The sequence below is a fragment of the Mya arenaria genome, chromosome 7, assembly GCF_026914265.1.
Source record: "Mya arenaria isolate MELC-2E11 chromosome 7, ASM2691426v1".
Classification (NCBI taxonomy): Eukaryota; Metazoa; Mollusca; class Bivalvia; order Myida; family Myidae; genus Mya; species Mya arenaria.
In genome coordinates, this window is record NC_069128.1 from 4,719,544 (window position 1) to 4,747,299 (window position 27,756).

A 27,756-nucleotide genomic window follows, 5' to 3' on the forward strand; every position below is an offset into this window, starting at 1 on the left:
TAAAATGTACAGATGATGTTTCATTTTTATTCTTGTGGAAAGTCATTCATTTTCTGTTGCAGCTGACGACCATGAAACATGTGTACAAAAATGACTGTGAAACAATCTCTGACTTATTCGTTTACAATGATTTTTGATGATCGTCTTCTATAGCAATGCACATCAAAAGTACAATGAAGGAAACACCCAGTTAGAAGTACAAAACCCGTAACGGGGCGCAGGGCTAGGACCCGAAACCACTGATTATACCCAATATACAGCAATGGAAATCAGTCTACGATTGAAGTCATGAAAGTCAAACCACTGTACGGAACCGATGTATCGATATGAATCAAACCATTAAAATAAACAGATAACCGTCAGAAAAATCAAACCAATCTCAGAAATTCATAGTGGTGAGGGAAATTAAATTACTGTGACTCAAATCTACAATAATAAAAAAAGACATTCAATACAAATGGTGTCGTCGTATATTATATGCCAAAACGACCAATAAAGCAACATTTGTTATGAGGACTACGACCAATAAAGCAACATTTGTTATGAGGACTACGACCAATAAAGCAGCATTTGTTATGAGGACTACGACCAATAAAGCAGCATTTGTTATGAGGACTACGACCAATAAAGCAACATTTGTTATGAGGACTACGACCAATAAAGCAACATTTGTTATGAGGACTACGACCAATAAAGCAACAAATCTAATGTAAAATACGACAAACAAAGCAACAATCATATGTTGATGTACGTTGATGTACGTACATATCTACTAGTAGTATGTTGACACGTTTTACCCACGTTAAGGAATTCTTCAAGACGCGCTTATATAATTCCATGTTAGCTCTTATTTGTTCAATATTGTAGAGGGGAGGGGGGGGGGGTCCAAAACATCATTGGGGTAGTGGCAAATTATTTTAAAAAATAGTAATAAAACAAAAAAAGACGGCTTTTTTATTGGTTGAATAGACGTGAATAAAGATATTATTTGTAAGTGTAGTTATTCAATTGTTTATTTACTGTTAAAGTATGCTATTTATCAATGGAACACTAAATATTATATACGTTTTTGTGAAAAAGGGGGTTGAATATGTTTATCAGAGGTGTATTAAAATTCCGTCTGCATTCACCCGGACCCTGTTTTGACAATATGAATATACGTGTCAAAAGGTTCAAACAGCAATGAATTGAGGCTTGTTGATGATGTCCTTTCAAATAAGAAGAATAGTAAAAAATAATGATTAAAATTCACTTCCTGGATATGCATACATATTGCGTATATATACATCTACCTGAAGATCGAATCAATTACCACACACCAACAATATTTTCTTTTGGTCAATATTTTTGGCACATTAACTTACGTTTTTGATGTAGTGCGTATAAAGGAAATACAATGAGCATTAACTCAATATTCAATTACGGAATGAATATGGCATTATATAAACATGTTAAATAGTAACATACAATTAAAGCCTGGGTATGCACATCACTATTACAAGATCACATGATGTTTAGTATTTAGTATGTACATACCTAACCAACTGTTCACTGTTGCGGTAGTCTAAAGTATACTTTCATGACTCCATTTATTGGATGGCATTTTGCTAGAGGAATTAAAATGCTGTTTAAATAATGAATAACGATTGGAATATCCCGATAATCCCAATCGAAAAAGCAAAAGCGCGAAAGCATACTTGTGCTGTCATTTTACTTCGGCGTGCTTAGAGTGAAACTTCGACATGTCTTTTATCTTTCTTGAAATATTGGTACTTAGTTTAATAGCAACAAAAGCTGAGTCAAAAGACAACTTTCGAGCCAAAGTATATACAGGGAAAGAAGTCAAAACATCGAATTCAAGTACCTTGGGAGTTTCTCTTATACAATGTCAAAACATGTGTATCTTGGCTAGAAGGAAAGGCACGAGCAACATTTGCGGATATGACAAAGTGTCCAAAACATGTTTCTATAGTTTTGACACCGAATATGACGTCCTCAGTACTTCTGAAGTCACGAAGGTCGTGCTGATACCTGTTGAAGGTTAGTAGATATATGTTGTACATTTGGTCGCAGATTTCTAAGCTTCCTACACCAAGGCACACACATTAATATAACGGAAAATATATAGTAGTTAATCCAATTTATACAATCAGTGTTCAGCGATAGTTCAATATTGTCGTTGACGATAAGAATACCATGTGGATGTGTAAGCTTATTGAATGATTCGTTGTCGACGTCCATTCAAAGCCCGTACCAGGCGCATTATTTATATTATCTTTTGAAGTGAGCAATAATGGGTTGTGTTACAAAATTATATTTCTATAAGCTGTAACAAGACTGTGTCCAAAGCGGAGACTCTTGAAAGTGGGTTCTTATGTTAAAACAGTAGACATGTAAATCGAGGATTTATTTATAAAAGCAGGACTTTTAACCCAATCATAGATAAAATGTTTTACGTCAATTGATTACAATAGAAAACTGAATTTTACTCTTTTTTAACAATTCAAGAACCATAGTCAATCGCGCAATCTGATAAATAGTGTCTTCTTTACATTTTAAACAACTAGTGATTGATTTATGCTTTTTTCCGAAAATATATTGGATGATAACACTTCAACTGCAAGCAAGTGTAAAGGAGTATTGATATATATTGATACAGTAAAGATAATTTCCTTTATGTATTTCGATAATATTCCATTCCAAAATTAATGCTTTATGGCTTAAACCGTTACAAGCAGTTTAAGAAAAATGCATAAAACATCAATTTTGAAACGAAAATATGATAATCTGCGATCTGATCTTTTCTCAGCAGTCTTTAATCACTGGTTTGCAGATATTTACCCAAAAGATTGATCGTTCCATGACAAAAAATAAAAAAGGTGTCAAAATGTTCAATGTTTGAGAGTGCAGTTTAAAGTTTACTCCAAACTCTTTTTAAATAATTTTCATGAACTGGATAGAATCTACCGATTTATTTTTTGTCAGTGCAAAATGAACTTTTACTGAGTGTTATAAAACAATAACCTAAAAGTTAATGTCACAATGTCTTTAGCAGCTTCATTTCACAAACGCAAGTTTACTTAAATGTATAATCACACTGAACAAAAAGCTCGATTAGACACGATAAATAAATGTTGAACGATGTTATACACTTTTAATAAAACATTAATATATTCGGTTCTTTTTAAAAGATATACTTCTTTTGTTTTTGAACAGATGCCTGTCAGAGTTCAGAGTACCTAGTAAACGGAATGGAGCCTGTGTCCGACGACCAGATAACCGCCTCGTCAGCGCTTGATGAGGCGCATGACACAAGAGGTTCCCGACTCGATTCCGTGCCGACTAGTTCACATGTTGGTGCATGGGTTGCTGGGGCACCCGACACAAATCAGTACATACAGGTACGCATGTATTTATCATGTATTCAGCCTTCTGTCAATTGCTACAATCAGAGTTGGCCGTATGAGAATCATAAGTTCATGGCGGTACAAGTTCGTATATATATGTTTATCATGTGAATTATAGAGATTTATGAGCGAAATAAAACTCTATTGAGTTCATTTTTTAGCCCGTTTCACTATCCAAAACAAACATTAAGCGTGCACAAGACTGGGACACAATATCATCGACGCCATTACGTGAACACACAGTTTGGCGCGTGTTTCTGATAAAATGAAATCAAATGTATTAATATCAGCTTTACGCTAATGATATCAATACACAAATGGTTGTTTTAGTGTTGGATTGAAATTCATTTCACCAAGTGAGAACCTAAAGTTTATGTTTCAGAAGCACAAGTTTAATAATAAGTGTTGGTGTTCATTCTGTGAAATATTTTGCGATCTTACACTTCAACAAACAATCATGCCCTACAACCATGCCGTCACCAAGCTAAAACACTGATATATATATATAAAAATATATTAATTTATTAATTTATTAAAGTCTCATCCACATATATTCAAATCAGTTAAAACATAGTATGTACAAAACAATAGATATATTGTGCAAACCCTATCACTTACCCGAAATGTTTCAATATGTGTACTAGCAGAAGTGTATAGTGCGTTCTCGAAAACCTATGGCTGTTGTGAAAGGAAACCAAAAGCGACATTTACCGTTAGAAATACGGCAACATTAAATTTATCATACAATATGATAACTTAACACATGCATTAAATACTATATCTGATCGAGATTCTGGCAGAACGCGTTTTTCTCTTAAATTTGAACAACGTGATAATGAACGAATGGTGAAACTGTTTGAATGAAATAAGGGTCGATTGAGGGCTACTCTCGGACTTTCTTTAAAAAGAAGTTTCATGAACCTTTTTTTAATGTAATATTTTACCAGGTGCAGTTCAATTGCCCTAAGCACGTGATAGGTGTGGCTATGCAAGGTCGACCAATCAGTACAGACCCGAATTCCTACGTCGGAGTTGGTTGTTGTTACCAGCGTGTGACCGCGTACAAACTTCTCTACAGTGGTGACTGTGTGAACTATCTCACGATCAGGGACTCCAGTGGGTCGGATGTGGTAATGTATTCAGCAATTAACCATTTCAGCTGTTCTGTTCGGGAAGTAGATGTGGTAATGTATTCAGCAATTAACCATTTCAGCTGTTCTGTTCGGGAAGTAGATGTGGTAATGTATTCAGCAATTAACAATTCCAGTTGTTCTGTTCGGGAAGTAGATGTGGTAATGTATTCAGCAATTAACAATTTCAGCTGTTCTGTTCGGGAAGTAGATGTGGTAATGTATTCAGCAATTAACAATTTCAGCTGTTCTGTTCGGGAAGTAGATGTGGTAATGTATTCAGCAATTAACAATTTCAGCTGTTCTGTTCGGGAAGTAGATGTGGTAATGTATTCAGCAATTAACCATTTCAGCTGTTCTGTTCGGGAAGTAGATGTGGTAATGTATTCAGCAATTAACCATTTCAGCTGTTCTTTCGGGAAGTAGATGTGGTAATGTATTCAGTAATTAACCATTTCAGCTGTTCTGTTCGGGAAGTAGATGTGGTAATGTATTCAGCAATTAACCATTTCAGCTGTTCTGTTCGGGAAGTAGATGTGGTAATGTATTCAGCAATTAACCATTTCAGCTGTTCTGTTCGGGAAGTAGATGTGGTAATGTATTCAGCAATTAACCATTTCAGCTGTTCTGTTCGGGAAGTAGATGTGGTAATGTATTCAGCAATTAACAATTTCAGCTGTTCTGTTCGGGAAGTAGATGTGGTAATGTATTCAGCAATTAACCATTCCAGCTGTTCTGTTCGGGAAGTAGATGTGGTAATGTATTCAGCAATTAACCATTTCAGCTGTTCTTTCGGGAAGTAGATGTGGTAATGTATTCGGCAATTAACCATTTCAGCTGTTCTTTCGGGAAGTAGATGTGGTAATGTATTCGGCAATTAACAATTCCAGTTGTTCTGTTCGGGAAGTAGATATGGTAATGTATTTAGCATGTTCTGTTCGGGAAGTAGATGTGGTAATATATTTAGCAATAAACAATTTCAGTTGTTCTGTTCGGGAAGTAGATGTGGTAATGTATTCAGCAATTAACCATTTCAGCTGTTCTGTTCGGGAAGTAGATGTGGTAATGTATTCGGCAATTAACAATTCCAGTTGTTCTGTTCGGGAAGTAGATATGGTAATGTATTCAGCATGTTCTGTTCGGGAAGTAGATGTGGTAATATATTTAGCAATAAACAATTTCAGTTGTTCTGTTCGGGAAGTAGATGTGGTAATGTATTCGGCAATTAACAATTTCAGCTGTTCTGTTCGGGAAGTAGATGTTGGCCTTACATTGCTTTCGTCTTCGGTGTTGGTCTGAAAACATTATATTATTTGTACTGTTGTACTTTTAAAGGATGCCAATGGGTATTTATAATGCTAATTTTGCCTACATGACTTAAAAACATATCTTCCGCATTTTAAAACACATGTTACGCTTTAAAACAGGTGCATTTCCCTCGATAACTTTGAGGCGATCTTTGCAGGGAACATTTCAACGTTTAGAATGTACACTTTCTTAAAAAATAACTGACACTGCGTCTAGTGATTTAAAAACGTGCATAAATGTTTCTGTTCTTTCGTAGTAGAAACCCTGGAATTTCCCCAGTTTTTGTAAAATTTAGATGTACGTGAAGTAAGCGGCCTAGCTGTGTGAAGTAAGCGGCCTAGCAGCGTGAAAGTTAGTGGCCTAGCCGCCCTGGCGGCCTAGCGGCCTAGCGGCGTGAAGTTGGCGGTCTATTTTTCTTTATTTAAACATTTGTTCATGCGTTTTCTTGGAAAACAATGATGAATCAATATTTTATTCATATAATAACATAGACGGCACAAATCTTTTTCTATTCAGAACATTTTAGATTGCGTTTTCTTCTAAAGCAATGATATATTCACAGTTTAAATGCACAGATTATCAATCGGAAGCGATTATAAACATTTCCAAAACGTCGATTAAGCAGATTGGTCGAGTTTTTGGGCAAATGCAGATATTCCCCAAAGGATGTTGATTTGTGAATAGAAACCATGAATTTATCCTTGTTTTAGAAGAAAACGCATGTATACATGCTTTGAAATAGAAACCAATTTTAGGCCACTAGGCCGCCAGGCCGCTAACTTCACGCCGCTAGGCCGCTGAAGTGCTTAATCGACTTTACTGTACATATGTTTGTAATCGCTTTAGAGTGGTTATTTGTGCACAAAAACAGTTAATATATCATTGTTTTAGATGATAAGTCACGTTTACATGTTTTCAAATAGGATAACATTTTAGGACGCTAGGCTGCTAAACCACCAGCCCGCTAACTTCACGCCGCAGGGCCGCTATGCCGCTAGACCACAAGGCCGCTAAGTTCACGCCGCTAGGCTGTTATGCTGCTAGAACACCAGGCCGCTAACTTTACGCGATAGGCCACTAGGCTGCTAGACCACCAGGCCGCTAAGTTCACGCCGCTAGACCGCTAGGCTGCTAGACCACAAGGACGCTAAGTTCACGCCGCTAGACCGCTATGCTGCTAGACCACCAGGCCGCTAAGTTCACGCAGCTAGGCCGCTATGCTGCTAGACCACCAGGCCGCTAATTTCACGCCGCTAGACCGCTATGCTGCTAGACCACCAGGCCGCTAACTTCACGCCGCTAGACCGCTAGGCTGCTAAACCACCAGGCCCCAATTTCTCGAAACTTCTTAAGCTTAACAGGTTTAAGTTGCTTATTTCAATCAGCCAAAATACATACTTACAGTGATTTTTCATAAACGAAAAATGGTTTATGTGATAATCGTAATGACAATTCCTATCTTAAGTATTAAAACATTTAAAGGAGTATATAAAACGCAAAATATTGAAAGACAAAACTAATGGGTTTAGCTTAATCCTGTTAGAAAAGACTTAAGAAGTTTCGAGAAATTGGGGCCAGGCCGCTAACTTCACGCCGCTAGACCGCTAGGCGGCAAGGCCACCAGGCCGCTAACTTCACGCCGCTAGGCCGCTAGGCTGCTAGACCACCAGCCCGCTAACTTCACGCCGCTAGGCCACTAGGCTGCTAGACCACCAGCCCGCTAACTTCACGCCGCTAGGCCGCTATGTATATTTACATGCTATAGAATGGCTGATATGCTTGATCGATTTTTTTCGATAATCGCTTCTGATTGATAATCTGTGCATAAAAAACAGTAATTATATCATTGTAGAAGAAAAGGCATGTATACATGAAATAGCATACCATTTAGGATACATGTTTCCCGCTACGCCGCTAGACCGCCAGGCAGATAATTTTTGCCGTTAGGCGGCTAGGTCGCTGAACGGCTTGATCGACTTTTTGGAAAAGATGTATAAACGTTTAAAAATGTTTAAAGTGTTTGGAAAAGGCATATTAAAATGCTCTGAAAAAAAATTGAGGCCGCTTGTTTATGTATGAATAAAAACGCATTAACAATTGCTGAAAAAATGGGTCCTATGCCACTAGGCCGCCAATATCACGCCGCTAGGCCGTCAACTCCTCGCCGCTAGGCCGCTTACTTCACGTGCATAAAATTTAGTCGTAAATAGGGTTATGTACAATGTAACAAACCGTTACTGATCTTCTTTCGTTAAATATATCCGACAAAAATTGTCTTATTCTTACAGCGTATTTTACTAAGGATGAAGGTATAATTATACTTAACTTGTTTTAAAAAAAATGCGTAAATTTCCATCTGTAAACGATCTGAACTAATATCTAGTATCTCTAGGTGCAAAAGAAAGACAAATTGTATACGTTTTAAAATGAATTTGAAAATCACTGCAACGGATGATCCACTTTTGAAGAAATAACTGCATACGTTATATCACGTAATACGCATTCATGGTAAATAGCCGATATACAAGAATAACTTTATACCTAATGATTTGAATCCACATTAATCTCTCTTAAACACGCACTCCCATTAGAACAAAGACTGTAAATTTGCTTGAACTGGTAATCACTATCCTTTAAATGCTAGACATATTAAACCAAGCAAAACCCAACATGAATAACGTTACTCGATTCTTTCCACAGATATTGGACGGGAACACGGATCAGGATAAGGTTGTAACATCGATGTTGCCAAGTCCGGTAACCGCTCTCTGTGTCAGAATCAACCCAGTCACGTGGATTGGTCCCAATGCCAGCATGAGGTTCGATATTCTCGGATGTAATGAATAAGCAGCAGCACTAGAAATAAAGCACGGAATATGGTGTATGCATGCCCACCGTTTGTAGCTGTAATATGCTCGTTATTACAATGTATGTTATAATATAATGTCGAATAATATAATGATACATGAATTTACTTCTGTATTTGGTTAATTTAAGTGTTCGCTTTTTGAATTATTGCTTCGAGGAAAAAAATATGTTCATTTTTTGTTCTTTTGTTTGCATACGCTTTATGATTCATTATTTATATATAATAAATAGTACATGGTTATAAAATTGGATGCCATTTCCACAATCGTCTGACTACTTCCAAACACTGATATGAATGCCGAAGAGCTTGAACGCTTGGTGATATTTGACATCGGGGAAATTATTAGCTTGCAATCCTGGTTAGCCATTTAATAAATAGTACGAGTAATTAAGTTCTGTAACTATACGCCTTTTCGCAACCTTTTCGCTTATTTTTGTTTGAACCTTCCGCGCAGGAAAACAGTCAAAGGATAATATTTATTTTAGAGTTAATTCAACGTGTGATTTAGTATGAGAATGAGAGTCCGCCTCTTACCTTTGAAGTTGTGAGTTGGATTCCCACCAGGGTGAGATTGCTCTAGTGGTATGGATGTTCGCCTCTTTCCCAAGATGTTGCGAGTACGATACACACAAGGGTGAAATTGGTCAAGTGGTATAGGTGTCTTTCACTCACCAAAGCTGTTACGAGTTCGATCCCCACCAGGGTGGGAGTGCTCTAGTGGTATTGTGTCTGTCACTCACCGAACGAGGTTGTGAGTTCGATTCCCACCAGGGTGGGAGTGCTCTAGTGGTATTATGTCTGTCACTCACCGAACGAGGTTGTGAGTTCGATCCCCACCCGGTTGAGAGTGGCCTGGTGGTATTTTGTGTCTGTCACTCACCGAACGAGGTCGTGAGTTCGATCCCCACCCGGGTAAGAGTGATCTGGTGGTATTTTGTGTCTGTCACTCACCTAAAGAGGTTGTGGGTTCGATTCCCACCAGGGTGGGAGTGCTCTGGTGGTGTTGTGTCTGTCACTCATCGAAAGAGGTTGTGGGTTCGATTCCCACCAGGGTGAGAGTGGTCTAGTGGTCTAGGTGTCTGTTACTCAGCCAAAGAGGTTGTGAGTTCGATTCTCACCAGGGTGAGTGTGCTCTAGGGGTATTTTGTGTCTGTCACTCACACAAAGAAGTTGTGAGATCGATTCCCACCAGGGTGAGAGTGGTCTAGTGGTATAGGTGTCAAATAAGTTTCAAATGATTTGTACCACACTCAGAAACTCTTAAACTTTACGAAATCGTTACAGAATTTATATGATATATTTTGTATCAAAGGTGACGTCATGCTTGTATGCCGAATAAAATATTGCTTTTTATTTTGTTGTTGTTGTTGTTGTTGTTGTTGTTTGTTTGTTGACAATTATTGTGATACCTGACACCTGATTTCTGCAAATAAATACACAGTTCCAAAACCGATTTCTCGACTAATTTGACTGAAAACAGTTTCACTGACTGTAATAGTCGGGAGTCCATCAGAGGAAAATGTGACGAGCCATGGCATCGGAGAGTAGAATGTGGCATGCGTGCTATATCTTAACTTTGATATGTTAGCAATCTGAAACTGCCCCATGCCACTCGAGATTTTGCCCTATATGCTCAGAATTAGGTCAAAGGTCAACTGAGTGCACTTTATATACATGGTAATTGAAAAAACACCATATCTTTGTCAATTTTAGGTTTACAATAACCCACATGGTATCAAAATGGAGCTTAGGATTTGGCCTTCATTTACCACTTACTAAATTTTATATACCTTATTTGTATACTTATGAATATTAATGAGAATGTCCGAAAAAAGGGGTTTTTTTTAAGAAAATAATAATTTATGGACACTAGTTTGGCAATATCTTCGTTATTTATGTTATTTATATAGCCAGACTTTACCAAAATAAGGATGAGATATTCCTCTATCAGTAAATATATACTTTTTAATATTTTGATGTATCGTTTACATGCACAATTACTGCTTAAAGTGGGTGGGGTAACTTGACACCAACATCTTGAAAAATCCAAATGTTATAAAATTAAAAATTCAGATGTTGTTTTCTATTAAATATGGTTTATGTTTATAATGTGTATTAATAACCAGTATTTGTACATTGATCAATAACAATTAAATAGGTCAAAGGTCATTCAAGTGCAATAATAAGTAAATTTAAGTCATTTATTAAAGTATGCATGTATTAATGCAAAGACATACATAAAACACTAGCAGTCATAACTATTATGTTTTGCACTGTTAACCAAACTAAGTTAACAATGTTTAGTGTGTTATTAATGATTTTTCTACACAGAAATGCCCTTATCGCCACATTTGTAATGACTGTTAAAATCACAGTAGAAGATGAATCGTTTGCTTAATTGTTTCGAGCAAAATCTGTATTTGCTGAAATGATTTCAATACACTTAAAACAGGTCTATGTTAACATATTTTTCATCAGACACTTTCCTTATCGGCAAATCTTGATTGTGTTAAAATGAACATGTTAACATTTTACAATTTTCTATGAAGGCTTTTGTAAGAATGATCCACAAGTTAAACTCAAATGAAAACTATGAATATATTGGCATTACAAATTATTTGTTTTCTTATTTATTGAAACCATTTAAGGATATAGAGCGTTTGCTCGAGCAATCATTTATGTCCTACAATGTTTTCAATGTTATCCAATGTTGAGGCATTAATAGACGGCGCTTCTGTGTGAGAAAGCTCTATAACATATTACTGGTACAATCTTAATGCGTCTGATATGACGCGGCATAGGATTAAACATGTAGCCACTAACATTCCCTTTTTTCATCAGATACTTTCATTGTTGGTAAGTCTGAACATAGCTCGTCGAGGAAATGTTTAGTGTTTAACCATTTACTCATCAAGCTATGCTTAGACCTATCTGTGATGAAAAACTCTAATAAAAATACTAACAGTTAGGCAACTGAAACTTCATTTCTTGTTTACTGTAATTAAATCATTTTAAGAAATGAAGCGTTTGCTCGCAACTAGCAAATGCTTCATATCATACAATGTTGTCAATACATGTAGTCTCAAATATAATGGCACTTTACAGTACTTATTTGGAAGAAATACCTATTAGATATTACTGTTAGCATATTAATGCATCTTTACTGAGATGCGGCCATTAGTTCAATACTCATCCACACTCATTATTCTTTATCAGATGATTTCCTTGTTGGTAAATCTAAACATAGCTTGCCGAGGATAGTATGAACAGTTAATGTATTGCCCACAATCTATGTAAAGAGTATCCACTAGGAAAACTTGATAAAAATCAAGGCAAAATATAATTTCCTTGTTTAATTGCATTGCAATCACTGTTGGAAATTGAGCATTTGCTTGTCAAGAGCAGTTGATTCATTCCCTACAATGCTGTCAATAGGCGTTGACTACAATTGCCTATGTGTAGGACATGTGTAAATTCAAATGCATATGCAGAGTTTTCCAACTTCTTACTTAAAGGTGCATAGTTAATAGACTCAAGTGTCAATTGGATTAGCGCAATTGATGCCATCACACCCACATGCTGGTGTACATTTCAATGACGCTTTAAAGCATTTGCAGCGGATAGATTTGCACTTGGTTTTACACCCACAACTTGTCAGTTCAATACAAGCATCAGGTACTGTTGGTAATCGTTTCCAGACAACTTCTAAATCCATCAGGACCATCTTGCCATGCCTTAGTATCTACAGGCCTGATCTCTGTATCAACAATTGGTACATCAGCTGTGATCCAAATTGCTGCTTGATAATTTGCTCTTGCAATGTGCAATTCAAGAGCATCAGATGTTGGTGGGAGCATTTCAAGCGTTTTCTTAGCTTTAACAAATAGCGAATGCCTTGCATTATCAACAGAGGTTTCATTGGTCCCATAAAGCAAGCATACAAACTTCTCTGCCTTATCTGACTTTCTGTCTCTTCCAACATCCGAAAGTAGGTCAGGATAAGGCTGTTGTCAACATGAAATAGTGAACATTTATAATACCAGGAGACGTCAATGAGTTATGCATGTGCGTAATCTCTATTCTGGTTTATTTTATTGCCATGGCAACGTTCACAGTTGCAGATTTTTCCATCCTCACTAATACACTTGTGTGTACCAAACAGCATAACAAAGGCAAATAATTCTTGATAACACATAGATGTTGTTTTATTTGCTAATTTCCGTGTTTGACCTCGAAAGTACATTGACCTTGACCTTATTTGACTTTAAAAGTTGGCCTCACAAAAGCTATATGTTCATAGAACTGATATATATTTTTAATAAAAAAACATATTTTATTAAATAAAACAGATATAAGATATGCAAAACATAAGTCATTGAATTAGCAAACCTGGGCAATGTTTTGTGCTTTGTTGGTAACCATAGTAACCGACATCATTCTTGTGCCCAATTTTGCTGAAACCAAAGATTATACAATGGGCTGTTTTGTATTACCTTTAAACAACAATATAAAGATGCATAAAGCTAAATAAAAAGAAAACATATTATGTATACTAAAATTTTCGAGTATGTTTCGCTTGTTGACCTTTAAATGACCTTAACCCTACCTTTTGGAAACATTGTTGGAGAATTTACTAGAAAGCTATATATACAATGATAATATAGAACAAAATATAAGTTGATAAATATAAGCGTTTTAAAGTTAAACGACATCGAGTAAGACAGGTAGAGTTTCAATAAATTTTGCACTTACTTGACCCTTGACCTAGTTTCTCACCTTCACATTCGATTTTGTCAGTGGCATTGTGTGGAGTCACACACAGCTGATATTGGGCAATACGATTATGGAATTGAATCAGTTATACTCTATGATGCCATGGGCCGTCAAAAATGAGCGACTTTTCCGCTTATGGTCTCCCGACGTAACACATTGACTTGAATTGACTTATTATTGCACTTGAATGACCTTTGACCTATATAATTGTTATTTATCCATGTACAAATACTGGTAATTAATACACATTATATACATAAACCATATGTAAAAGAAAACAACATCGGATTTTTTAATTTTACAACATTTGGATTTTTCAAAATTTTGGTGTCAAGTTACCCCACCCACTTTAAGCAGTAATTGTGCATGTAAATGATGCATCAAAATATTAAAAAGTATATATTTACTGATAGAGGAATATCTCATCCTTATTTTGGTAAAGTCTGGCTGTATAAATAACATAAATAACGAAGATATTGCAAAACTATTGTCCATAAATTATTATATTTTTTAAAAAATCACCCTTTTTTGGACATTCTCATTAATATTCATGAGTATACAAATTAGGTATATAAAATTTAGTAAGTGGCAAATAAAGGCCAAAGCCTAAGCTTCATTTTGATACCAGTTGGGTTATTGTAAACCTAAAACTGACAAAGATATGATGTTTTTTCAATTACCATGTACATAAAGTGCACTCAGTTGACCTTTGACCTAATTCTGAGCATATAGGGCCAAATCTCGGATGGCATGGGGCAGTTTCAGATTACTAACATATCAAAGTTAAGATATAGCATGCATGCCAAATTCTACTCTCCGATGCCATGGACCGTCAAAAATAAGCGACTTTTCCCCTTATGGACTCCCGACTGAAAGCATGCCACTGTCAACGTGGCACTGCATTGAAACGAGGTACAAGTATATACATTATAACCACATCACAACACTAAAGGCCATATGTTACATATTCATGATATTGAGTAAATGCTAGGGATGCAAACGAATGGCAAAATTGATATTCGAATATTGGGTAATTCTTTCGATAGAATATTCGAATATTCGATTAGCAAAATACTATTTTGGAAAATGTCGTAAACTACTATTATTATTCGCTTAAGTAATAGTCGGGGTAATTTTACCCTACTTTGTCGTAGCGGCGGACCCTGATTTCCCCAAATAAGACTTAGAAATACTCAATTTTCAGGAAGGAAAAAACAACAACAATACATTATAAACAGACAAACAACAAAATCGAATAATTTCAATTACGCAGCCATTATATTTGTAAAAAATGTGAATCTAGATGTACTCCTAGTCAAAACGCGTTTTGCGCCAACGGAGGGTCTTTCCGTAGGACAAGCAGCCACGTTCTGAGATTGACCTCTAAATTTACTTACTTAGTAATATAACTATGGAAAAACCAAACTAACTCGGGAACTAATAAAACATATCTGGATTTGACTCATCTATTGTTCAAAAATGGAGGAAATATATCCTAAAACGTTATACTATACATTTCCATTTCAAAGCACGAACATTGTATCGAAACAGGTTATGCTACGTTTACACTATGTTCCCGAAGGCCACGGCAGCCCCGTTTCAGACAACCGTGGAGAAAACGGGATAAACGTGAGACAGCGCGGGAGAACGGGATATGCAAATGTGACAGACCGTTATTGCGGTGCATGCCGGGCCAGAATTTTAAACTGTCAAATAAATTGCCACGGCAGCCACGGTGTGTATGAAAAACGTAGTAGGTCGTAGTAAAACGGGTTAAACGCAATGACACGTGACAGTACGTAATAGGCCGTTACACAACGTATAAATCGTCCGTAGGGGGGGCGGGAATCATATGCAATTCCCGGCATCTGAAGTTCCTTTCTAGTTTTGTCACGTCGTGCTTCGTTTTGTCACGGTTTTCACGGCAAGCTAGGGTGAACGATAGCCGTTTCGTTACGTTTCATTTGCGGTGAAAACACAAAATCTTCTTCATCTTGTGAATTTATGTTTACTTGTCGAAGTATTCTGATACAGTGATTGCTGTTGTCTGGGGGATTTTCTTTATACCGTGGACACAAACGTAATCCAAAGCTCTGCGGTGTTCGCGTTCGATGCATAGGAGGCCTTGACATAACGTGGAAAACGCATCAGACCTTGATCAAGACGTGAACAACGTGAGGGATCCTATCAGAACGTATCGGACCGGGACGCAACGTACATGCATCCCTGGTAGACCGCGCCCGGACCTTAGTGCGCCTTGGACGAACCACTTTTTCGCCCCTACGGCTTGTCAAGATTACCTTGATAAAACGTGAGGAAACTTAGCACAACCTAACAAAACTTGTTTATGGAGACAAAAATGGCCAAAATCCCACGGCGCAATACGTTATGGGCAAACGGGGCTGCCGTGGCCACCGGGAACATAGTGTAAACGTACCATTAAGCACATATATGTTACAACATTATTGGAGCTATGTTGCAGAGCTTAATTTTAGCCAAGACAACACATTGGTGTTAAAGCCGATTCATAGTCTGTTATTGTATTCTGTAAGTAGGGCGACTTTTTACAGGACCCGACGATATGTCCCTAAATGACACATGACGCGTGTTTAGTGTATTGTCATCACGTTCACACCTCTGGCATTAGGGGACAGTCGTTGTAACAACTAAACAAACGAACTTAGTAAACAGCAACAGTGTTGTAGGCAAAATGTCTTTTTTATTTTCTGAGAATAAGTTTTATTACTCTTCCTTTCTTTTTTTGGAATATTCGAATACCGATTTTGACATTCGAATACCAAACGTTTGATCGAATATTCGTTTGCATCCCTAGTACTAAATACATTTTGGAAGGACCAGTCCACACCAGATAAACACAAATAGGGACAATTATGAATGCCTATTATCAACAAAGTTGACCAAAACCAATTTAATTGACACCATACTCTTCCTAAACCTGAATAAGGCGACGCTTTCTTAACTTTATTTCCATGTTACACATTAAATTTCTTAAACGAAGAAAAACAACTTAGCTGTCCATTTCATCATGTTTATTTTTGTTCATTTACATTTTAAAGGTTTGGAATGTTTGGCGAGACTCCCCTTTCACATATATAAATATCTGGGCCAAATTGACCACAGCACAAATTATTTAGGCCCAAATGGCCATAGCGCAAAAAACTAATTTTGGGCCCACTTGACCCAAAATGAATTTTGAAAAAAAATGGTCCGAAAATGTTGACCCGATTAAAGGCCAACTGGTCACCTGCCAAACTTTGGCGTTTTCCATGGCGACCTACCCCAAAGCTTCAGGGTTGAAAATAAGCAATCAATTATTGCAGCAGTTAAACAATACAATTTAGTTCAGCTCAGCAAATATGCAAATCAACTATCAATTACAAGTATTCATTCTTTAGCAAATGTAAATGAATTCCGTCACGGAAAAGCAATGTTCGGAAAGCACTTTAAAATGGTTAATGATAAATTTGCTTAAGATTTGGATAAAAAAGATGCTGCCGAGCGCCAATGTGAAGCGAAGATAATCTGAGCTGAACTCCCCAAAGAACAAATTTGGGGCGGCAGCACAAGGGGAGCCCCGCCTTCTTGATACGAGATGGTAGCTTTCAATATGATCAGCATTATTCTACTAAGCAGCAGTTCGTATATAACTGTTATATTTCAGGCAAAGTGAGTTTAGCTTAGCGTGTTTCTGATACAAATTGCCAAATTCTGGTTGAATAACTCGTTGCCATCGTCTGTTAAATGGACGCCATCTTGCAATAGATACTTGGTTGAAATATTGTGGGCCAAGAAGCAAACCCCCTTTCTTTGTAATTTTTGTAAAAGCTGTTCAGGCGCCTTTTAGCGTTATACATAGCAATGTGATTTTTGGAATAGCGCCATGTTAATCTAGGTAAAATTTGCGAGAACACAACTATGGTACCAGGTAAGATGTTGCCAATATTATCTACCAGCATCTTAAAATGCTTTATAAACTCAGAAATTTTTATCCTCCCAATATCATTCCCGCCGCAATGCATAATGATCATGGCTGGTGGCTGGCACATGTTTACGCGTTTCAAAAGGTTAATCTTTCTTTCCATTTCCTTAATGCCTAAGCCCCCGTAACCCTGCCACCACAACTTGCATGACTCCATTTTCAAGTTAGGATCAGACATCCACACATGCATGAACCCGTTCCAGACGATGGATGACCCCACAACCCATACGTGCTTAGGAGAACATAAATATGAAAGAATATACAAACAAACTTAAAATTTGTTTCCGATCAATTGAAAGTAATCAACGGTATGAGAGAAATGATCAAATCGTAGGTACTGCGAATTCTAATGAAACAGTATACTATTAAAACCCATTAAACTTCTTCACATGCCAGATAGTAGTGCAGCCTAACGGAACGGCGGTTATTACTACACACTAAATTAAAACGTTAATTTAAACAAGGCAACGACTGTGTGTTGCCGGTTTTGATGTATGATTTATAAGCCTCTGACTTCCATCGACCTGCGGCCTTAATAATGTCAACAGGACAGCCTACCAAAGCGGCAGTTGTTGCTGCACCTATTCTAAATGAATGTGTATTGTATATTAAATACTCAATGTTTAATGTAGAGAGGCACTTTTCAATATAACTGAAAATTGACCGCGTGTCAATGGTTTGCTATCCAGATGACAGAGCAAGGGGCCTCTGATTTTAGGCCGTTTAACAATAAACTGCCTCATGGCCAACGTAGGACATGTATTGTTAATAGCCTTCGGAATTTTTATACTATGGCCCCGGGATGTTTGGTCTGTTTTGGAACCCCTTATATTCACAATGAGAGCATTTTCTTGCGAGGCCAAAAACACGTCATCAATTGCAACTACCCTATTTGTTAGCTCTTGTTTTGTAACAGTGATTTCACCCACCCGGAAAAAGCCAAAAAAAAACTAAGCTGAAAGCAGCGGATAAAACTGACTTTCATAATGATTGGTGGTAACAAAAGGTATTACTCCAATTATATTTTCTAGCAAGCCCAACGTTATAGGTAACCTTGTTCTAGAAGAAGGTGTGCCTTTTTGGATGCCATTAAGTATACGATTAACAATGTAATTTTCTGTGGCGTCTGGGTGACCGAAAAGCTTGCATTGGCATCCGACCGCACATTTGTAGAGCTTAATGGTACTGTATGTTAGCTTTTCTAAAGAAAGGTATGACAAAAACATGACTATATGATCGACCTCCGGAGGCCAAGTATCCGGGTATTGATACAGAAATCGAAAATCCCGAAACCTTTTAAGCCCTACATTATATGACTCCAGTGTGTTAACTGACAATGACGACGCTATTAGTCGTCTACTTTCATTTCTGAGATCAGCGAGAGAAAATTTTCTGGCAGTTGTTCTTGGTGAGTAGCTATTGGTGCAAGCCGATGGAATCTCTGCCACTGTTTGCGTGAAATAGAACCAGCAATTTCATTTGCATGTGTATCAATGTGCATTGCCTTAAAGAAAATATTAAACTGCATGCATTTCAAAACAAATCTTCTCACTAGATTCATGACCCGCCTTGACTTTGCTGTTCGCTTGTTTATTATAGAGACTAGCGCTAAATTATATACATACGAAAAATGATTCGCTTATTTGCCAACTGCGGCGCCCACAAGTAAACGGCTAAAACAACTGGGACCATTTCGAGAAATGTGATGTCCTTCATGACCTTATCTTTTATCCAGTGCTTGGGCCATTGAAAGAAAGCCCACTTGCCGTTTAAAAAAACAAACAAAACACACCCACAGCCCAAATCAGCGCTACCTGCACTGTCGGTAAAGAGTTGCAAGTTTTCATTTTCGCACAAAGGCCGTTAAATTCTGACAAAAAACAAACAAACAACTAAGCCACATAAGAAAGGCTTCGTGCATGCCTTGCGTTATCCTTAATTTGTAAAATTTTATTTTCAATCCAGACAGTCATAAAAGCGCCGTAAAAAAGCTCTACTCGAGCGAATAGCTTGGCCAAAGAAACACAATTTTCCTACCAATGACTGAAGATCACCTAATGTATTTTTTTTTCATGTTAACATAACGTGACAGCAAGGACTTCACTTCCTCAATTTAAACGAGTGGGATCCTTATATTAACTTTGCAAGAGTCGATCTCAAGGCCAAGGAATACTAAGCAATTGTTGTTCTTACGCTTTTCTCTTCATCGGGACACCAATTCCGTTGCAAATTGTATGAAATGTGTTTAGTAATATACCACAATTGTTTGTTTCATCGGGCCCGACGAAAATAAAATAGTCTAGATAGTGGTCAAGAGATGGTAGTCCTGATACTGTTTTTACAAGCCAATGGATAAATGTTGAGAAAACCTCAAAATAGAAAGGGGCGCAGCTGACACTGAACGGAAGATTAAGGTCGATGTATATTGCCCCTTGTACTTTCATTCCCAGTAAGTTAAAATCACACGGATTTATAGGCAATAGCCGAAGTGCTGATTTTATGTCTCTTTTAGCCAATAAGCAATTTGGGCCTAAATCGAGATACATATCAACCACCTTATCGAATGACGTATACGACACTGTTTTGATTTCATCTTTAATACCCCCATTTATTCCACCGGTTTTTCTCGGAAAGCTGAGATGGGTAATAAGACGGTGCCCTCCGTCCGATTTTGGGACGAGCCCTAATGGCGAAATATGGAGATCTGAAAAGGGTAGCTCAGTGAAAGGCCCTGCCATTCTGCCTGCTTGAATTTCTTTATTAATTTTATCTAAAACAATTGCCGGATTAAAATCAGCGGATTTTAGATTTTTTGAGTCAAAGAATTTCCGCTCTCCTTATTAGCATAGCTCGAAACCATGTTTAATACCATTTCTAATAACTGTGCGTGCTCTCTATTTGGGTATTGAGGGAGTGAGCCACAGCTCATTGTCAATTTTACCAAATGAAAAGCTCAATGGGTCAATTGCGAGGCACATTCTAAATTGCTGGTCATATTCAAGCCAGCCAAGTCCAGCAAATTTCTTAGCTGTCAGCCTTATATCTCGTCCGTATTTCAGCAACTCTTGGGTTTTATTAGGGTGAGCGGTTAAGAATAAAGAGCTATAAACAAAAAAGGCGTCGGTCCATTGTTCAATGTTTGATATTTTGGATGTATTTTGTTTGGCTCTAAGCGCAATTTCGTCGTTCGGGTCTATTGATAATTGTTTCACATCATCTTGAGCGCTTACGGGTTTTTCTTGGTCTAATAATTGACCAAAATCGACATAGCTACCAGAAATAATCTTAGATTTAATGGAAGCCGACACTGAGTCTCCCAAATGGCTGTGCATGCTTGGCGACATATACATGGTTGCATCCTGCTCTAAAGGTGCATTAACTATGGGGGTTATACCTTGCTCACAATGTGCCTGATTCACCAATGGCGTAGGAAACTCCGGGCTCTGACTCTGGGCGGCCTGCACGACCGAATACCTCATGGGTAGCGCGTCGCTGTATGATGTGGAACTAAATGTCGCGGCGCTTGTCGGTGCTCCCGACGGCTGAGCCACGTGGCTGGCAGGTGGTAAGTTTATCGTGTTCACTCGTGTGCACGAGGATAGTGTCCCTGTAACCGGCGTGGCCGTCTCGAACCTGGCGCGCTTGGCCGTCCGCAGCTCGTGTATGATTTCGCGAAGAGCCGTCTCAGACATGTCAATAAATGGAAAAAGAATAGTAAACAAGGAAATGACAGCATGAGTAACCATTAGCGAGTAAATCTATTTTAACCGCAGCTTATATCACTTACAGTTCTTATAGTTAATATTTATTTTATGACAAGACCGGAACCACTAAATCACTATTGCATAATAATTATACTACTCCCACACAGTTATAAATTTTAATTTCCCCTGAGCTGAAAAGATGCATATTGAAGTCAAGTATTGAAAACAAAAACCCGAATGACAGAACGCGTCCTCTCAGCTCAGATAATTATGCGGGAGCTATCATTACCATTCTGTTTTAGATACAGCTTTACAAGAACAAACCAAGGTATAGTTACGTAGTATACCGTTGACCACGTGCGCTCTGTCAAAAACAGCTGAGCAAATATCGATCATGACTAGACATATGAAAACCAATAATAATGTGAAGCCGATAAATATTTTGCTGATACTGACATATCACTTATAAACTTAATTTTGACGAAGCAATACAATTTATATCAAATAGTTGTAATATATATATATATATTTTTTTTTATTTTTTTATTTTTTTTTAAATGACGATGAAATTAATTCCATAACTTTTAACACACCTTGTACTGACGATGGCTTGATTCGAAAAAAAGCTTTACCACAAAGGATTAATACTTGTAAAGCGAGAATTTATTTGACCAATAGAAATTTAGAAGAGCGATAAACAACTCATGCGAATTGACCCTACGTTGACCTTCGGTTAATAACAACTAACATTTCACTTGTTGATAACCTCGGTTACTCGACATGAGTAACCGGAAATATTAGGCTGATAATAAAAAAAAGTCACTAGTATTTTTAGTAAGTATAATAAAAGAAATTTACTGTACACTTATTAGATTAGTATTTGGTTATTAAGGATTATACCTGGCAGACTATAGACCCCTCGGAAAACAAAGAAATATTCTTGGCGACCATGGATCCATCGAATAACAAAGAAATATACTTGGCGGACTATAGATACCTCGGAAAACAAAAAGTATTCCGGGCGGACCATAAGTCCCTCGGAAAACAAAGAGAAGTACCCTGGGCGGACCATAAGTCCCTCGGACAACAAAGAGAAGTACCCTGGGCGGACAATAGATCCCTCGGACAACAAAGAGAAGTACCCTGGGTGGACCATAGATCCCTCGGACAACAAAGAGAAGTACCCTGGGCGGACCATAGATCCCTCGGACAACAAAGAGAAGTACCCTGGGCGGACCATAGATCCCTCGGACAACAAAGGGAAGTACCCTGGGCGGACCATAGATCCCTCGGTCAACACAGAGAAGTACCCTGGGCGGACCATAGATCCCTCGGACAACAAAGAGAAGTACCCTGGGCGGACCATAGATCCCTCGGACCACAAAGAGAAGTACCCTGGGCGGACCATAGATCCCTCGGACAACAAAGGGAAGTACCCTGGGCGGACAATAGATCCCTCGGACAAAAAAGAGAAGTACCCTGGGCGGACAGTAGATCCCTCGGACCACAAAGAGAAGTACCCTGGGCGGACAATAGATCCCTCGGACAACAAAGAGAAGTACCTTGGGCGGACAATAGATCCCTCGGACAACAAAGAGAAGTACCCTGGGTGGACCATAGATCCCTCGGACAACAAAGAAAAGTACCTTGGGCGGACAATAGATCCCTCGGTCAACAAAGAGAAGTACCCTGGGCGGACCATTAAACCCTTGGAAATATAAAAAACAGCACTCTCGGTTCACTGAACAAATCAGTTCCTTCTAATATCAGCTAATAATTAAAAGAAATATTGAGTCGTGACCAATGATTCCAGCGAAACAACAACACGCTTTGAGAACAAATTATTAGATAACTTTTACAGATGTCACACACCACGTTTGACAATGTTCTAAAGAAACTGCTTTTTATTTCATTTATATGAAGTTCTTGAGAAACGTACGTTCATCATTTACAGGCTGGATGACCCAATGCATACCTCAATTACTATTATTCGGTAAATCTAAGAGAGGTAATCGATATAAATGATAATACCTTAATCAGCAAACAAGACAATAAATGAATCCAATTGAAATGTAACTGCGAGTAACATCTGTACAAGACTGAATATACTGATCAAGCTAACAGTATATTTCAATTACTGAAATAAATAGCGTTTGCAACTGTTTGTGCAGAGAGTGCTCTCATGAGAATTATCATGGATGCTCATTGATTGACTGCATCCAAAATCGATTCCATTTAATATTTTTATAACCATTATAGATAATATAACATATGCATTTGTTGCAGTACATTTCAAAGGTTGATTTCCGTAGCAAAAATGACGATTATAAATTATTTGTCTAAATATTGCAGTCCCCAATTGCTCGCAAGCAAACAAAGCCAAAACGCATCGTGTTCTTCCGTTACTCCCTGACAGCACGTGATACGCCAGTGAGGTGTTATCCAGTTATTATTGAGTGTCTCCCCGAGGACTTATTCAGGGATGTTGGGCTGGATGTAACCAGTTAGGGAAAGGTGTCCCCCCATTCATTAGCAGCTCTGAGTTATCATTGTAACATTTTATATCAATGTAATACCAAACAATGCCTGTTGGAAGAGCATTTTATTTGTAAAAGATACAGGTATTTTAAATGTCTTTACTCTTGTAATTGTCTGTTTACATCAAAACTAAAATGTTGCTTTTCCGAGCCTGAGTCGTTAGCCCAGACTCAAGACGTTAGTGCGTACGGGACCTGATCCTTCAAACTTCAAAAGGTATTTGTATTTATTTTATTAAAAAGTTATAGTTTCTGGCGTTTTGTGAATGTTTGAAGAAATCCGAGCATATCCGCGTATTTTTTAACATCCCTCGTAAGTTATTGTTCCATTGCAAATGATACGCATGCCGTCTTTTTAAACACTCCTTGCGCAGATGGCCAGTGGTCAACGATGAATGACGTTTTACGGAACAAAATTAATAATGTTTTTAAATAATTGAGATGTTTAACATTTTGTAATTCAAATCCTTTACAGATTGTTTACATTTTCCGTTGAAAATAAGCCCATTAAAATAATCTTTTATTGCGTGTTTTGAACGTTTTACCCTTCGTATTATTTATAATTCATTATAATTATGATATAATTATTAAGACTTGAAAAGCTCAACTAACACTGGTAGTTTTAATATATGCAGGAACTGTCAATTGTCGGCATTATTTAATGCAACAGTTTAATATACGGGTAAACAAATGGTAGTTGATGAGCCCAATTGATCGTACATATTTTTTAAACTATTCTTCATACTGTATTATGTTGTTCACATTATTGTTTCGTAGTATGCACATTGAATACTAGGAATTTATTCCTGTTCTAGAGCATGCAAAGGAAGCTTTGAAACCACTACGCAAACGGGTACACGTAAATGTGGGCTCCATTTTATGTAATTATTCATTCGGGTATGTGTACACGGTACATTTTTTTTCACGAGGAAAGGGATACATGCAATAACAGCTCCAGTGCAACATTTACCTGTACTGGTAGCTATTATTATAATTTCACGTACCCGTCCTGTTTCGCAATCTCTCTATATGAGAGTACATTGATTTTCTGCGAAGCTTAAAATGTAATTTTAAAATGTCATCCTATCAATCAAAGACAGTTCTTAGTTTACGTTTTATTTAATGTAATTGAAATACTTATAAACAAGTTTCATGCGTTAAGACGTTGTTGTGGACCAAATATGATAGGATAGAGTCTGTTTACGTCAAATAAATATTTTTATCACTTGCTAAAACTTGTTTCCGGTTTAATACAGCCATCATGTATTACACATGTGTGTTATAACATTGCTCCGTTTCTATTGGTCAGAAATTGTATCACTTTGTAAACAAATTAATTGGATTTTTTTTACGAATTTGCAATAATACATCAAGTAATACGTTTATTTTTCAATTCCCAAGATGTATGTGAATACAGTACAAGGCCAGTAAATGTCAGGTGTGTCCAGGTTTCCTGGTTTATTGTTTGGGACGAAAAACGTCCTCGTTTCGGTGTGTATAAACATTCACGGCGAGGAATCCACGCGACAACCTACCATTTTCTTTTCGTTCTCATATCTTTTAAAATCATTAAAATAGTCGTCCCAAAATGCATGTGCCTGTTATGTTTAAACAAAACTTAAGTGTTTTATGCGATTTTCCCAAATTATAACCTCATTTTCCGCTAAATCCGAGCCAAAATGATAAATGGGACTGCAACCTACCAGTCGAATTTCGTACATTTTGGAAACATCGCAGAAGTGTTCTCGATAACGGTTAATGTTTCAAGGAAAACATGGATATGCTAATACACACTAGGTAGGTGACGCCATCTTGCACTGAAACCTACTATTTGGTCACGTGGATTCCCCATCGTGAACATTGTTTTCGATATATTTAAACGATATTTTTAGAAACGATCTTGTGCACCGAATGAAGAGCAATTTCTTGTTTACGATGACGCTTGTTATAGATGAAAATCATGACAGATCACAAGTTTTGGCGATAAATCGTCTTGGATTCGTTCCCCCTCATACCTGGTATATATATATCGATAAACTGTCCTCTGTCACATATACTTATGCATTACATCGTTTTACGCAACTGTTATTACCCTGTGGAAGTAATGGAGTGACTGAATTAAAGGTCTATTAAAATATATTATATTTAGATTACTTATGTCATAAAGGCTGTTGCTTGTATGACACTACCACAAGTGTAATAAATTAATCACTGGCATTGCAGTCATCCTCATCTGATTGGTCTACGCAGACTGTAACATCATCGCATATTTATTGTTTTGGTATGCATTGTCTTTTTGTGCAGATAAATGCTCGTTGGTCGTTGCAAAATTCTACAAAAAGTATCCAAATATTTCATTCACAGTATTTATAATTACTGGAACAGGTCATGATCATAAACCTAAATAAAAATAAATACAAACAGTTTGACACATTGTTATAAGACAAACAGACAAAATGACGAACGAAAAAAAACAGTTGACAACAACTATATTTTGATTTAAATTGTAAAATTATATGATTCATAAAAAATAATATGCATTAAGTGAAGGATTTAGATAGAGCATTACTTTCATTAAACTGCATTACGACTTTGACATAAGCATTCAGAATGGGTACAAATTACACGTTAGCTCATCAGAATTGTCAAAACATTGAAAAGTTGCATCACACCGGCCTACTGAATCCAGATGCAAGTAGGAACATCTGTAATCAAAGTCGACATAACGAGTTTCGACTGTATACTATAAATTAGTTATTGTTTGTAAGATTTGGATTCCCTTTCAACTTGTTTTGTAAAGTGATGGAAGCGCATTACGTAAATAAATGGTACATGGTCGATAAATTATAATCATAGCCTTTGCATAATTATTATACCAGTGACAAGTGATGCACTATATAGTAAATTACTAACATATTTAAAAGTGTGCGGCTAAATATAAAGTATGTATGTTATTTTATCTAGTATGCTAAGCAAAAATCCAACGATTTCACTTTCATACCATTGGCATTGCTTCAGATCTCTATGTATGATTTGCTCATTTTCATGGTGTACCCTTTATAATGCATATGTTGGTATGACATGCACATCGGAACTTTTGTTGTAAGACTGAACAATACACTGAAATGACACAATCAATAGAACAATGCTGTGGTAATATTTCAATTTTTCAATCTCTAATAGTCTCCAGTTGCGACTGAATAACATTTGAGTTATAAATGTTTAATTCATTGTAAAATCAGATGTGCGTATACATACAAGCAATTGTTAAGGTAATGTATCGAATACCAACGTTCGTACTTTTAATGCATCGGAAGAGATGTTCAAAACATGCCCACAACAAAGTTAAAGTATGTTTAATTTGGTTAACTTAACCGTTTATTTTTAGTATAAGGTCCAAATAGCAGAAATAAACAAGCATAGCTTTGGTGCCGGGAAATAAACACGCGGCAGAATAATCTTGGCATCCAGAATACTGCAGAAGATTGCCCCGAATCCTGCGTACTAATATGGCAGGTAACACCCTCATGATCGAAACGGCCACCTTTGTACCTATACTACTAAGCAAAGTGATATACAACAGCCTTTATGTAAATGACCACCTAATTTCGCATTGTTTAAGTACATGTAAGAACCGTCTCTCATCTACATACGTCTCGTACCGGTTATGAACCAGTTGGCGCGGTTCTATAGGTCTCGTACCGGTCAGGGACCATTTTGGCGTGGTACCATACGTCTCGTACCGGCCAGGGACCATTTTGGCGTGGTACAATAGGTCACGTACCGGCCAGGGACCATTTTGGCGTGGTACAATAGGTCACGTACCGGCCAGGGACCATTTTGGCGTGGTACAATAGGTCACGTACCGGCCAGGGACCATTTTGGCGTGGTACAATAGGTCACGTACCGGCCAGGGACCATTTTGGCGTGGTACAATAGGTCTCATACCGGTTATGGATCAACTTGGCGCTTTACCATACGTCTCGTACCGGCCAGGGACCATTTTAGCGTGGTACAATAGGTCACGT

General features: G+C 37.5%; 1 protein-coding gene across 1 annotated transcript; it reads left to right on the top strand.

Moving 5' to 3' along the window:
• Positions 1–1,715: 1,715 nt before the first annotated feature.
• Positions 1,716–9,992, top strand: LOC128241798 (hemocytin-like). The gene is made up of 4 exons (XM_052958881.1): positions 1,716–2,040; positions 3,217–3,401; positions 4,355–4,537; positions 8,546–9,992. Exons 1-4 carry the CDS (start codon positions 1,743–1,745, stop codon positions 8,690–8,692), a joined length of 813 nt encoding a protein of 270 aa, XP_052814841.1. The 5' UTR covers positions 1,716–1,742; the 3' UTR covers positions 8,693–9,992.
• The last annotated feature ends 17,764 nt before the right edge of the window (positions 9,993–27,756 follow it).